We start from the raw sequence: 15457 nt of genomic DNA, 5'->3' as shown, positions 1-15457 counted from the left end.
AGGAAGGCTACACCGTCTGTAAAGAAAAACATCCAAAAAACTCATTTGTACCATTATCTTCCTGGGTTTTGATGATATAACCTTCACGGGACTGTGGCCTGGTACTCTGTTCCGGGCAGCGCTAGCGCAGGATAGGGACTTGGCTGGACCGCAGTTGCCAAGGCAACGCCAGGCGGCGAGCGGGGCGGAGTTCGACCCCGCCCCCTCACGCTGTCAGGCGCTTCTGCGCTTCCCCGCCTCCAGGCGCGCTGCGGCCCCGGCCACTGGCTGGACGTCCGGATCTCACTATCCTCACTCCATCCGCGGAGCCAATGGCTGGAACCGCCAGGGATTCGTTGGCTCGAGTCACACGCTGCCGGCAACGGCACTGACCAATCATCGTGCGGAGAAGGCGGGGCTAGAGCTCTTGCAGGCCAATAACGACAGGAGGATCCAGGCTCACCCTCTAGGCTCCACCCCCGAGCTAGGAGAGTTAGGTTCAGAGGCCGCGGCACCTGGCCGAGTGCGGGCGACGGTGGCCCGCGGTGTCTTCGCGAACGTCCAGGTACGGGGGCCGGGAGAGCGGCTCGTGCGCGAGGAACGGGGAGCGGGCCGGCTCAGACCCGGTGATCCGCGAGATGGAGAGGAGCGGGGTCAGGTTGTGGATTCGCGCGCTGGGCGGGACCGGTCACCGGTGCCCGCAGGATGTGGGGTTAGGAGCAGAGTGTATGGAATCGCTGTGACGGATTCTCAGGTGCCAGGGAAAGCGGGTAGATGCCGCTTGATTGGAAAGGAACAGGTGAAAACATTCCCGAGGGCTGGAACTGGGCGGAGCATGTTTCTTGACCGGGCACATTAGAAGGTAGTTGAAGCACGGAGTTGTAAGAGTCTTGAAACTGAGAAGCACTACAGGGGAAATAGGATGTGTTGTGTCTGCCGTGCGGCTAGTGCGACTGGAAGGGCGGCTGAGAGGTTACCGACGGATGAACAGGAGTTCGTTAGGAGGACCCTACCGAATGCTGTTTCCTTGGGTATGGAAGGAAGAAGCTCAAAAACCTGTAGTGCTCAGAAGTTATATGAAGTGTAGGATCGTGAGAATGGGAGAGATGAAGAGCGGAGAGGTCTGACTGGGCCTCTTGTGCTTCTCAAAAGGCCTTAGTCTTTATCTGTGGGGAAGCTGCCCCTTGAACCTTGAGTGTTTTAACCCTAGTGTTGAATGCCAGTATCTATCTAAAGAGGCCGAGACCGAGCATCTCCAAAATATGAGGGCGTTGGTGCAACCTGGGTTTCATTAAGGTAAAGTGCCACAGGACAGACATTGGCAGACAGCTAAACTTGAAGGTTTCTCAGAGAATCAACAGTAACTAAGTTTCTTCTTCTTTTTTCCTGAGAATCTAATCAGCCTGCTCCAGAGCAGCTTTCAGTCAAGCAGGCGGCCCAAGGGTGAGAAAACAGAAAAATCATTCTTGTAAAAGCTTTTTTCCTTTCTCCTCTTTAATTCCTGTTTTTTGCCTTTGTCCAGTTGACGGCAAAGTATCTGTTTCCCTCCCTTGTTTATGGCGGGTAAACTCCTGAACGTTAATTGAACCAAGTGTCTCAACATTGGTGAGAGCTGGAGGACATTAGTGGGGGCAGCTCAGGTGGGAGAGATTTAGAAGCTCCTTTGAGATGATTTAGTAGGTGAAGGTGTGATTCACCCAGTTAGGCATTTAAGGAAGTAGAACATTTGGGAGGGGTGGGGAAGCAGTTGCTGAACTTTTGTATGTTGAGTGTGATGGTGCCTCTGAACTGTCTTAGGTGGAGATGGCTGGTGGTCTTTTGGGTAATCAGAACCTAGAGTTTTGGGGAGAGGGTTAGAAATAGAGATGGCAGCAATCAGTGTATCTTTTTTAAACAGGAAATGGTTTGCCCATGGTAAGCTTGCATCGTTGGCATCACTTGGAAACTTTTCCAGCTTCACTTCTTCCTCAGAAGCTATGCCACACACATGGGAAATTGGAAAACACTCATCCTGAGGGGTCTTTTGATCTGCTGTTCCTTCTACTCAAAACATCTCCTTGATTCCCCACCCCACCTTACTGTTATAATCTGGTCACTTCTTTCTCATGTTCCATGTCTCAGTTGAGATAGCACCTTTCTCTAGAAACTTACTTGCTCTTCTGTGTCTTCAGAGCACTCTGTACATTCTCTCCTGTATTATTCTTATCACTTAATGTTATCATGATGTGGTTACTTCTTTGCATTCCTGACTAGATTTTGTGTTTTGGGAAGTTGGGTGAAGGCAGCTACAGCACAGTGACTGCACTTAGTAAGCACAAACTGAATATTTATAGGGTGAATACCTGTGAATCCCAAGAACTGAGAGAAAATTAAAGAATTAATATCAAATCTTCCAGTTTGGTTAAGTACAATAAACAGCAAAGAATGCTTATTGGATAGGCAGCTAGGAGAGCCTAAAGATTTTCACTAGAATAAATTCAGTGTAGTGTTGAGTATAGAAACTACCTGGGCAAGGTGGCACACACCTGTAATCCCAGCTACTCAGGAGGCTAAGGCAAGAGGATCCCCTAGTTTGGGGCCAGACCGGGCAACTTAGTGAGACCCTGTCTCTAAATAAAATTAAGAATTTTTTTAATGTAGCTGAATGGTAGGACACTTGCCTGACATGCATGAGGCCCTGGGATTGATCCCTAGTGCTGTAAAAAGGAAAAAAGAGAAAGATTGCAGTTTGGTAGGAAGTAAATGGGAAATGAGAAAATGAAGACAGCTCACATAGAATACTTGGTTCAGGAGCCTGTAGTAAACTATAGGAAGGATGTCCATTTTATTTATTGTTATTTCTTATTTAAAATAACAGTATAGCATAATGAATCAGGGTTTCCTCCACTTAACATTTGTATAAGTTCTTTAAGATTTCTAAATCTCAGTTTTTCATTTACAAAGTGAAGATGGCAAAAGTACCTACTTCATGAAGGTGTAGTAAGGATTAAAGTTAAAATGTATAAAGCGTGTAGCACTCTTAGAACACAGATCCTGGAACATAGAAAGTGCTCATTAATTATTAGCTTCTTGTAGCTGCTATGTGCCTGGTCCTATGCAAAGTACTTTACATGTATTATTTCTTGGACTTGCTGAAAGAGCTATTATTTATTTTTGTAGATGATAAAACTTGGGCTCAAGAGAGGTTACCTAACTTGCTCAAGGTCACACTGCATTGGGGAGTTTGGCAGTGACCTCAAGAAAAATGAAGATGGGAATGATTGTCTTATTATGCAACTTCAGAGGACAGTGGAGACATTCTTGGTGTGGGAGGATGGCTGAGTGCCAGGAGTCCAGTGCCAGTGTGGGGAACAGTTCAAGCTTGAAGCCCAGCTCAAGAGGCTATGAGTCCAAAAAGAGAAATGCAGCAGTGGCCTGGGAGAGGTGATAGAGGTTAAGAAAGCTTTTCTCCAGAAAGGAAGACTTGATTGAGGGAATAGGCTCAGGGAAGAGGAAGTTCAAGCGATGAGAATAGGATGGAAAGTGAATTCAGAGACCTAGAAGAAGTTAGCTATGCTTTCTCTTATCTCCCATGTGAAATGGAATGAGAGGTCAGAGTTCAAAACATTTAAAGAACTATTAAGAACTTTTCCATGGTTTTAAAATGATTATTATTATTGGACTAGAGATCAAACACAGGAGTGCTTTACCACTTAGCTACAATCCCAGCTTGTTTGTCAATTTTTTTGTTTTGAGGCAGGTTCTCACTGAGTTGCGAGAGTCTTGCTATTGCTAAGGTTGGCCTGAAACTTGGGATCCACCTGCCTCAGCCTCCTAAGTCCTTGGGATTTCAGGTGTGTGTCACTGCACTGACGAAATATTTATTTTTTTAGTGGACTGTCATAAATTAGGTACATCAGTGAACATTTTCAGAAGGTGACATTCTTAATAAGGTTTGTCATAATATGTGTGTGGTTCTGGGGATTAAACCTAGGGACCTTGGTACTGCTCCAGCCACCTCCTGGCTTTATCCTCCAGAGTAGCTGGGATTAGTTTGGGATTACAGGTGTGTGTCACCATATCTTGCTGATTCTTTTTCGTTGTTAACCTATGAAACTAATATTTGTCATATATAATACAACATGACAGTTTTAAAGATGTAAATTGTACAGAAGGTACAAAATGGAAAGTGAGATTTTCCTCTTCTCTTCCATAACACTCCACCCCCTAGAAAGAGAGACATTCTCTCTTTATATAATCTCTCTTAGTAGATTACCACTCCAAATTGTTCCCTTTGTGTCTTTGTGTACATTTTTAAAATTTGTGTGTATTTCTGTGCACAAGCATGAGAGTGCTTAGATAAAATACCCAAGTATACTTTGTAACCCTGTAGCATATATTGGAAATAGTTTTCTGAGTTTGTCATTTGATCTCTGACTTTGGTTATGAGTACCTTTATTCTCCAGTCAGAAGAATTTAATTTTTAGGTAGTTATATTTGCCAGGTGTGTGCTCATGCTAACCCCCTCCCCACATCTTATTCTGAGACAGAGTCCTGCTAAGTTGCCCATCCTGGCCTCGAACCTATGACCCTACCACCTCAGCCTCCCAAGTAGCTAGGATTACTGGCACAGGAGTGCCACCATGCACAACTCAGTTGATTTTTTTTTTTTTTTTTAAATCACGTGTTTAGAACCTGAGAAATTGGTATTTGTTTAATAATTATCCTTTGTATAACTATCAGAAAGTATGTTTTGAAAACTGTTTTTTAGAATTTCATTATTCAGCTTATTTGTTCACTTGTTACAGAATTGTAAGGCTACCTGCTGAGATTTGAAAAATGGCAACAAATGAAAGTGTCGGCATCTTTAGTTCAGCATCACTGGCTGTGGAGTATGTAGATTCACTTTTACCTGAGAATCCTCTACAAGAACCATTTAAAAATGCTTGGAACTACATGTTGAATAATTATACAAAGTTCCAGATTGCAACATGGGGATCCCTTATAGTTCATGAAGCCCTTTATTTCTTGTTCTGCTTACCTGGATTTTTGTTTCAATTTATACCTTACATGAGAAAGTACAAAATTCAAAAGGTAAGTATGATGGACTAAAGTATTATAATTAGTATTGGTGAATATTATTAATGTGAATATAGTTTTGTTTTGAAAAACTCTGAATCAGTACTATCCAGTAGAAATATACTGAAGCCACATATGTAATTAGAATTTTTAATCCAATAAATCTAAATTATCATCTCACCAAGCAATCAAAATAAAAATATGCTTAACGAATATGTTGCTATTTCATGAGTTTTGAAATTCAGCATGTACTTTGCACTTATTTTAACCCATCTCAATTTAAAGTATTCAGTAGTCACATTGTTAGTTGATACTCTATATTGGCTATCACTGCCTTAGATCATTATTGATAATATTTCGGGAATTGCTTATTAAATTGGGCTTTAAGTAGATGGGATATTTGTCTAATTTGGGCTTCTAATGTTTCATGTTTAAACTGGCTGGACAGCTAGGAGTGTAGCTCAGTGGTAGAGTGTGTACTTAGTTTGTGTAGAACACACACACTAGAAAAGAAAAGGTATAGGCATTTGATAGTATTACCTCACAGTTCACCCCAAACTCTGATGTCCCAACCAATCTTAAGTATATATTTATGTGCAAAAACCTTGATCAGGGCTATTGGAAGTTTTGTTTCACTCCCTAAATATTTAAATCATCTCAGGTAAGGGGGTGATCCCAGGGTATAGTGTTTGCTTCAGGGTGCTCAGTGTCTCTAGAAAGCACACTGTGTAGATGGCTAGGTGGTGAGACATACACAGTGCCTCTTTTCAATTCTAGGCAAAATGAATAGAATAAGCTGTACTAATGCATAGGCTGTAAAGAATTTGCACAAGCGTAGAGAGAGAAAGGATTTATCGGTACTTGGTAAAGCAATGATAGTTTTTTGTTGTTGTTGTTTTGTGGGGAGGTGCCAGGGATTGAACTCAGGGGCACTCAACTACTGAGCCACATCCCCAGCCCTATTTTGTATTTTATTTAGAGACAGGGTCTCACTGAGTTGCTCAGCACCTCACTTTTGCTGAGGCTGGCTTTGAACTCATCCTCCTGCCTCAGCCTCCCAAGTTGCTAGGATTCAAGGCGTATGCCACCGTGCCTGGTGCAATGATAGTTTTTGATGCCACTGTTCGTTGCCCTAAAAAGTCACATCTAACTAAAACCCGAGGGCACATACTCTTGGTATGAAGTAGACACATGAGGGTGTTCATCCGTGGAGAGCAATTTGCATTTGCTGAGTGTGTGCATTTTGTGTCATCAGTCTGTTGACTTCATCACATCTCCTAGTGAGCCACTTTTTCTCTCTTGGGATAATGCAGGGGAGTCAGGAAAAGATGAAGGGAATTAAAAGGGATATGGCCCAAAGGAGAATGTTCTATCAGCCTCATTGAAGGTCACATAAGTTCCAAGGTACTTTTAATAAAGATGCCTTCTATGAAAGGTGGAATTTACTTTATTTGTCTTAAGGTCTGATGAATCTGGGGGTGATTCTGGCTGCTGGCAGGTCATCCATGGATTTATTTATAGGGCTGATTCACTGTATGGCTGGGCAGGTAGAAGCATCCTATTCTTTCGTTGTTGGCCTCTGCAGTTGACTCATTGATCAGAGGAAGTAATCTTAACAGAGAAACAAAACTTTTTCAGTCCTGGGTATGTGAATAGCATTAAAATGATATGTGGAGAAGAAGGAGCAAGTAGTGATCAAGTTAGGTACAACTAGTTCTTTATAAACAGATTAAAAGACTGACTAGTCTGGCTACAAGCATTGCTTAGCACATCCTCCTTTTTACCTAGTACTAAAAGAGTAATGTCAAATCAGCACAAGTTTTCGCAATATAAAACCACGTGTTAGGGGTTTTATCACAGTAGAGGGTTGTTTACAACAACAAAATATATCCCAAAAAGTCAGTGTAGGCTTCTTTTTATTTATTTATTTATTTATTTATTTATTTATTTATTTATTTGGTACGGGGTATTGAACCCAGAGGTGCTGTACCGTTGAGCTACATCACTATCCCTTGTTATTTATTTTTTGAGAAAAGGTCTTACTAAATTGCTAAGGCTGACCTTAAACTTGTGATTCTCTTGCCATAGCTTCCTGAGTAGCTGGGAATCACCACACCTGGCAGATTTTGCATTTTGAAAGCAAATATTCTGATTAGCATTGAAGTTACAAGAAGATTTCCCAGTGCTATATAAATTCTAAGATAGAATATTTTTAAATTATATTATTTAACACAGAGAAAAAGCATTTTTCTTTTTAAAATTGCCCCCCCCCCCAACAGAAGCTGCTAATTGGTAATGAAGTAGTACTAAATACTTTCTGCTTTCCAAAGGAGTAGACAACTTAACAGTTAACACATGTGTTTGCTAGTTAGAAAGAAAGATTATGGGAATGAAAAAGTGAAGTAGGCCTTGTAGGATCTCTTTCTTTTAGAAAATCATACATTGTTATAATTCTCCAAAAATTTTTCTCAAAGATATATGTGCTAAAAACTTCTGAAATCTGTGGCCCTAAAGAAGGTATTCCTCCTTATTAGGGTACAGTTAAGAGATATCTTCTTGACAAAAATAGAAAAAGCAATATTTTAAAGTAAAATATAGTAATCTTTGATATTGCAGTTGGCTTGAATTTTTTTATTGTTAATGATCTTTCTAATTAATATAAACTAAACAGTATAAGCATTATGGTTTTATTTACTATCATTGATTAAACTTTTTAGTTTTTATAGCTACCTGCGCATCAGCTTCTATCTAGGAAATTAGAAGCACCTTCGCCACCCCAATCCCGAATCTTCAGTTTATTTTGTCCTCAATCACAGACTGAAGTTTTAGAGCAATGGGACCAAATAAAGCTCAGAGTAGAAATACAATTGTAAATTATTTTGTATAATCTCCACATTTATTGTTGAGGAAGTGAGCATCCCAGGTTAGTTAATTGGTTAGTGGCAATCTGGTATTAGAGCCCAGGTCTCTGGATTAAATCTTAGATAAAGATTTCTCTTTTGTTGGGAAGATAGCTTAAGAATTTCAAAAACAACTGGATCAAGAACCTAGATTTCTGTTGCTAATAACTGTGTAGTCCTGGTCAAGATGGTTGACCTCTTTTGGGACTCTGATGAGCAGTAGTACCCATATTTTGGATATTGTGAGGATATTGTGGTTAAATTTTTATTGGCAGATTTCTTAATTTTTCTTTCTTTTTTTTTTTTTTTTGTGGTGCTGGGGATTGAACCCTTGTGATATGAAACAAGCATTCTACTGAGCTATATCCCCAGCCCAGATTTTTTTAAGTATGAATGTTTAAAGCAATACTACTGATAACTAATATTTGTTATCACCATCTTTTTATAAAACCAAAAGTACTTTTTCTCAAGCAGCCCTTTAAATTAATAGATTTAGTGTTTTTGATAATGATTTGCTAAGCAAGTTGGATCCTTATGAGTTTTTCTGAACATCTCATTACATTGATCTCTCTTTTCATCTTTACTTAAAGCTGTGAACTTCATCTTCAGGGAACATCTCTGAAGTTCTTCCAACTCAAAGTTGAATATAATTCTGCCATTGTATGTGAACAAAATGTATTTATATCTTGGGATGAATACTGCCAGATGCTGGGCACATCAGTTTGCCTGAGTAATAAAGCTTCTGATGTTGTGTGTACAGTTGCATCACTTGGGGTCACCCAGCTGTAATCCTAGCATAACTTATTTCTTTGAAATTTCTGGCAAGAATAACTGCATAATATCTTGGCAGCAGACTGGAGAATTAATTCATTCTGCAGTACTCCTTTGGTTTGTTTCAGATCAGTATAACTATTAACAATTATTTTTTACCTGTTTAAAGTAGCGATAGTAATTGTCAAGAACTTAGAAGAAAGGATGTTGTCATTCCAGAGTCTTAGCTACTATAACATAAAATTCACATAACTAAGATAGAATTAAGGTCTGTTGAAAATATTAAAGAGACTAATATTAAATATTGTGATTTTTCTCTTTAGGATAAACCAGAAACATTGGAAAACCAATGGAAATGCTTTAAAGTACTTCTTTTTAATCACTTTTGTATCCAACTGCCTTTGATTTGTGGAACCTATTATTTTACAGAATATTTCAATATTCCTTATGATTGGGAAAGAATGCCAAGATGGTATGTCCATAAAAATTTGATATTTGTACTCAATTCTGGCTTATTATCCAATTAAATTATGCTTAATATTTAATCTTTGTTTGTTTCTTCTAAATATTGGAAGTAAATAAGTATTAGGAAAGTAAACGATTGAGCATCTTCTTATTGGGTTTGTGGATTAGTGGTAGAGCACTTGCCTAAGCATGTGTGAGGCACTGGGTTCAATCCTCAGCCCCACATGAAAATAAATAAATAAATAAATAAATACAGGTATTAAAAAAAAAGAAAAATAAACTCTTGCAGAAACTTAAAGGATTCCTAGGTTTTCTGTATTTCAATGTAATATTTTATTGAAAGGTAAGTTACAGGCATTACAAGTTTCTGTGGCAGCCTTTACATAATTGTGTACAGATACACATGCTTATCCTAAGAAATGGCACATACATGTAAGTATAAAAATCAATGGAAGATGGGAGAATATGTATTCAACAAGCTGCAGATGCAAAATATTTTTTAAAAAAATATTACCTTTACTGAACACTTCTCATTCACTAAATAATACAGTATGGCAATTATTTAGATTAGGTATCATAAGTAATCTAGAGATGAATTAAATGATGGAGGATATGCATCATTTTATGTAAGTAGGTTGAGCATCTGTGGATTGTGGTATCTGTGGAGTGTACTAGACCCAGTTTTCCTGCAGATACTGAGGGATGACTATGTTTTTTCTACATTCATGGGTATTCATCATACAAAAGAAGTCCTAAGTATTGTGCATGTGTATTATAAATTATTTTTTACCATTTCATTTCAATTATGTTTTTTGGTTGGAAAGGTGATTTTACTATTATTAATCTGAATTTAATTTTTTTTTTTAATTTTGAAATAGGCTCTTGTTATGTTGTTCAGGCTGGCCTTGAATTCAGAATCCTCCTGCCTCACCCTCACAAATCCCACCTGTGGGATTACAAGTGCACCCCAACTAGGGATGCTTTCCTACATTTCCCACCCTTTTTAATTTCTTATTATTTCTTATTTTGAAACAGGTTCTAAATTTCATAGGGTCTTATTAAGTTGCTGTGCTGGCCTTGCACTTGGAATCCTCCTGTCTCAGCCTTGAGTAACTGGGATTATAGGCATGTGCCTCTGAGCCTGACTAGTGGTCTTGAACTTTACTTCAGGTTATATCATATAGCTGTACCTAGCAGTTTTGAGAATTTGTTGATTAATATGTATACAATTAGGTCAAACAGGTAGCTGGGTATTTGGTTTTTAATAATATCTCAAATAGTGATTCCAAGTAAAAGTCTGGGTTGTTTGAGTTGTTTCATATTCATAATATTACAATATTTTCATCCCAAAGGTGTATGCTTTTGGCAAGATGCTTTGGCTGTGCAGTCATTGAGGATACTTGGCACTATTTCCTGCATAGACTTTTACACCATAAAAGAATATATAAATATATTCATAAAATTCATCATGAGTTTCAGGTATGTTAGAATCATATTTAATGCTTTTTTCTATTAAAGACAAAATGTCTACTTTTATTGCCTGAACATTTCAAAAACTTGTTGATGTTTTAGTTCCTTTTCTTTCATCATCATTATTAAGAACATAGCACACATATACAAGCAATTTTAAAAATTTTCTTCAGTTTCTTAATTTCATGGTAAATTGAGACCTTACAGAAAAACATTATAGGAAAAAGTTCAGATTTTTATCTCATTCCCTGAATGCTATATTGACACAGATACCTTGCAATTTGATAATGGCTGTAGTAATGGTAGGGTCATTTAAATGAGACCCCCAGGTAATAAATCTTTAATGTTTAAACTTCTAAAACAATTATTGACTTAGTTTTCACATAATTTTAATCACAGAGCTGATTCTAACAGAAACAGTTAAAAAAAATCCAAACTGCTTTGCAATAACTGTACAATTGGATTATAGTGGTCTCTCCTCATCCATAGGGTGCATTCCAAGAGCCCCAGAGGATGCCATAGATGGGATACTATACTAAGTACTGAAGCAATTACTAAGTGACTAACCTTTAAGTCATGCATACATGGAAAAATGTATGGGATATATTGGACAAAGGGATAATTCAAGTCTTAGAAGGAATGAACCAACATTTATTTCATCACACTACTCAGAATGGTGCACAATTTTAAGAACTTATGAAATGGAAAATTCCAGAAATAAACAATTCATATTTTTGAAAAGTGGTTGACCTAGGATAACTGAAATCTTAAAAAATGAAACAGTGGGTGAAGAGGGTACATGGTGTGCTAAATCAGGCATCCCTTTCTTGGCCGAATAAATACAAATTCATAAATAAAAACTTAGAGTCCAGGTAGGGTGGCACATACTTGTAATCCCAGCCACTTAGAGACTGAGATAGGAGGATCATAAGTTCGAGACCAGTCTCAGCAACTCAGCAAGACCCTGTCCATGGTAGAGTGCCACAGGGTTTAATCCCTACTACAAAAAAAAAAAAAAAAAAAAAAGTTCAAAGTCAGTTGTTTAATGCTATTATCTTAAACCATTAAAGACAGTTTTAAAGATTTTTATATCCCTACACCTTTTGATTGGTAGGAACAAAAAGAAGCTTATTATTGAGAACTACCATTGTTTATATTTGTTGATAGATGTCATTATTACATATAGAAACAATGTAATTTTATAAAACTATGAATAAATAGAATAAATGTGTTAGTAAGGGAGTGAAATCAATTACACATACATATGCATGCAGAAAGATTTATTTTAAGGAATTGGCTTGTGGGATTGTTGGTCCCTGGCAAGTCTGAAATCTTGGCAGGGCAAGGTTATAGGCTGGAAATTCAGGTAAGAATTGATGTTACAATTTTGGGTTCAAATTCCACAGAGCAAGAAGCTGGAAACCCAAACAGGGTTTTTGTATTACACTCCTGAGAATTCCTTCTTGCCCAGGAAGCCAACCTTAGCTCCTAAGGCTTTCAGCTGATTGGATGAAGCCTGCTTTCATTGTAGAGAGTAATATCCTTTACTCAAAGTCTGTTGATTTCAGTATTAACCACATCTAAATAATACCTTCACATAGCAAAATCATAACAGCAAAAACTAAGTGGTGTTAGACCACACAATGAGCATTATAGCCTAGCCAAGTTGACACGTGAAGTTGTCCATCACAATGTATTAATGAATTTGTGCACTATTTGTTTAGGCTCCATTTGGAATGGAAGCTGAATATGCACATCCTCTGGAAACCTTAATTCTTGGAACTGGATTTTTCATTGGAATCGTGCTTTTGTGTGATCATGTGATTCTTCTTTGGGCATGGGTGACCATTCGCTTGATAGAAACCATTGATGTCCATAGGTGAGTTGTGGTTTCTTTGGGCAGAAGATGTTAAATATATTTATTTTCACAGTGATAAGATTATCTTTATTTCTAAGTAGACTAATAGAAGTTGATTTTTTAAGAACATAATCACGAGATAAAAGTTCAAGTAATTGAGATGTTTTTATATCCCAATGTTATTGTTTTTATAGTATAGTGGTAGTGTATTATTTAGGCAAAGTAAATAAGACCATCAATTTCTATATCCTTCTATATTAAACCTAAATCTAACTCTGATTTGAATAAATATACTGAAACCTTTACCTTTCACTGAATAAAGCTGTTTCTAGCCTCTGCTCCTCAGCACTGATGAAAGCACAAGATGAGAGTCCTGCTTGTAGCATAGACATATTTGGATGCTTCCTTTCTGAGGAAGACGTGATAAATTTTTCATATTGAATGTCATTTTAAATGCTTAATATCCTAATTTTTCATTACTTTAAAATCATGCTCATTGCATTTTAACTTGGGACTTTGAACTAAAACAGGGAATGCAGAATATCAGATCCTGAGAATTGTTTTTGAATGACTCAAGTGGCAAAATTAATGCTTCCAGACCTAGGCAGAGAATATCTTCCAGTAGAAAAATGATTACCAATATCCCTGTCATTCTTTTTTTTATTCTTTTACTCCTGTCTCCTTCCTGCTCTTCAGCCTCCTAAAGGGAGGGAGAGTTTGGGGTGAGTCAGACTAGTATGACTATAGATATCCCGTTTTGGATATGTGGTGTTAAATAAAGGAGGATGCTATAAGACCATCATATAAAGGGGGCTCTTTTTGAAATCATTTATGTTCGTCCAATCATTTATGTTCTTTAGAACAGCACACTAGTATTTTAATTAATTGTGGCACATTTAATTTCAACTGACTCAGAAATCCAAAGAAGGTGCTTTGATACTTGATGTTAATTTCATGTAACTTTTCCTAAAAATGCATAGTGGTATGGGCTTTATAACTCCTCTCTTTCATCCTCTGATGTATAATATAGAATTTTCATAGATTGTTGTTTTTCTTTTTTTTTTTTTTTTAATGGTGCTGAGGATAGACTCCAAGGACCTCATGCATGCTAGGAAGTGGTTTGCCACTGAACTATGTCCCCATCCCTTAAGCTTTTTGCTTTTTTTGTTTTTAAGTTTCTTCAAGTGGTTTCTAAAACATGCACCTTTTTCCATTCAGTCTTTGCAAACATGTCACAAATTAAATGATGTAGGCAAAGTGGAATGTTCCTTGAATTAGTTAATGAGCACATGACTTGATGAAAATGTCAGTTTTTTCGAGGTGTTTCTTTTTCCTTAACAATCTTTGTCATTTTGTTTCAGTGGTTATGATATTCCTCTGAACCCTTTAAACCTCATCCCTTTCTACGCTGGTTCTCGGCATCACGATTTCCACCACATGAACTTTGTTGGAAATTATGCTTCAACATTTACGTGGTGGGATAGGATTTTTGGAACAGACTCTCAGTTTCATGCCTATTATGAAAAGAAGAAGATGGGGAAAAAGACTGAATAAATATCTCTTGTACACATCCCTGAAGATTCACTTTTTCCTGAATTGAAACTGGTAGCTAACATTGCTTCTGGGGAGCAGAAATAAGCATGTGTCTTGGCTGCTAAATGATACAACAACATTAACAACCTTTAATTATCTTCCTAGTGGGAACTTTTTCTACTTTTACATACAAGTTCTGTATATGTAGGAATAAATAAATATATATTTGAGTATAATTTTCATGAGGAAGTTTTAAAGGCCGTGTTGTTAACCTTACAAAAAAGTTTTCAGTGATGGAAGAAATATACTCCCCTACCCCTCACCTTTCCCTGGTAATACCAGAGGCCTGAAGTTGACATTGGTCTTTGGGTCTTTAGGTCTTTTAGATATTTGTCATTTTAGAAAATTTTTAATAATGGTCCTGGCCTTATATTTAACTTGAAACCTTTATTATAGATTTTTGCCTAAAATTGAAATATCATGAATTAAACCCACATCAGCTGATAACAGTGAGTGATGGATCCTGCCAAATCAGAAATGGCCAACATCAACACCTTCTACTCTCATTTGGAACTGACGATTCTGGGGTGAATCCTTCTCTGAAGAGTCATTATTTATTGCAATGCGGCATAAGCATCTATAAATAGTATTTCTGACTTCAGATATAAGTGAAATATTTTGGTCTAAAGTTTTTTGAAAACTTGAAATTTTAAAAAAATATTAAGGAGCTTTATTTCTGTTATTTAACCTTTCATTTTTGTTTATCAAGTTTTCATTAAGGATGTATCTTTGAAATTTTGTGAACTGACTTGCTGTATTTGCACTTTGAGCTATTGAAATAAATGTGATTCTTGTCTGATTATCTGGTTTGATTATCTGGTTTCCAGTTTTGAACATTAACTGTCAACTTTTATTATAAGGAAAAGTACAGAAGTCATTAAATTATTGTTTCATAATAAAAGGACTTAGTTCTATTTTCTGAAGTGCCTCACTGTTTCCTGACAGTTTCAAAGTGTGTTTATCAGGATTATCTCTCTATTGTGGGAAATTCCATTGACCTAGTAAAGTAGCAGATAATGAAGTCCATTATGCTTAGAAAATGCATGTTTTTCATGCAGGTGGATGAATGAAGCTAAACTTTCTAGGACTGATAAAAATCTCAAGATTCTAGATTCTCATGTATCAAATGGAGAGTTGGAAATTCTTAGTATATGGTGGTGGTTATAGTTACTGTTTTTAAACTATGGTCATTTTTTAGGGCATGTTATATAATTTGTACATGCCCCTCTACCTATGTGTGAGCTCTTAATTCTCAAATATCAATTTTGGATCTGTGTTTAAATTGGTGCTGTTATAATATTTTTAAAATCTGCCTTTCACCCCCAATATAAATGCAACACATACATCTGAATTAGCAATAAAC

At 37.3% G+C, this 15457-nt stretch overlaps 1 protein-coding gene across 2 annotated transcripts; it reads left to right on the top strand.

Annotated features, from left to right (window-relative positions):
• Nucleotides 1-407: 407 nt before the first annotated feature.
• On the top strand, nt 408-14893 carry Msmo1 (methylsterol monooxygenase 1). Of its 2 annotated transcripts, XM_058580379.1 has the most exons (7): nt 431-544; nt 3719-3812; nt 4767-5052; nt 9032-9180; nt 10526-10652; nt 12368-12522; nt 13863-14893. In XM_058580379.1, the coding sequence occupies exons 3-7, from the start codon at nt 4798-4800 to the stop codon at nt 14053-14055; spliced, it is 879 nt and encodes a 292-aa protein (XP_058436362.1). In that variant the 5' UTR covers nt 431-544; nt 3719-3812; nt 4767-4797; the 3' UTR covers nt 14056-14893. The 2 variants fall into 2 exon arrangements, with proteins under 2 accessions (XP_046303809.1, XP_058436362.1); XM_046447853.2 differs by lacking the exon at nt 3719-3812 and having other exon boundaries at nt 408-544.
• Nucleotides 14894-15457: the final 564 nt, after the last annotated feature.

This window comes from Marmota monax, unplaced genomic scaffold, assembly GCF_021218885.2.
Source record: "Marmota monax isolate L192 unplaced genomic scaffold, Marmota_monax_Labrador192_F-V1.1 WCK01_AAM20220418_F8-fsc00040, whole genome shotgun sequence".
NCBI lineage: Eukaryota > Metazoa > Chordata > Mammalia > Rodentia > Sciuridae > Marmota > Marmota monax.
The sequence above is the reverse complement of the archived record's forward strand: the minus strand, read 5'-3'. Positions and strand labels throughout refer to the sequence as shown.

What these genes read in the sequence shown, in the direction of transcription:
- Msmo1 (XM_046447853.2), top strand. Translation starts at nt 4,798, where the DNA reads ATGGCAACAAATGAAAGTGTCGGCATCTTTAGTTCAGCATCACTGGCT. An exon ending in TGGGAAAGAATGCCAAGATG is followed by an intron (nt 9,181 to 10,525) that starts GTATGTCCATAA and finishes TTCATCCCAAAG; the next exon opens with GTGTATGCTTTTGGCAAGAT. An exon ending in GAAACCATTGATGTCCATAG is followed by an intron (nt 12,523 to 13,862) that starts GTGAGTTGTGGT and finishes ATTTTGTTTCAG; the next exon opens with TGGTTATGATATTCCTCTGA.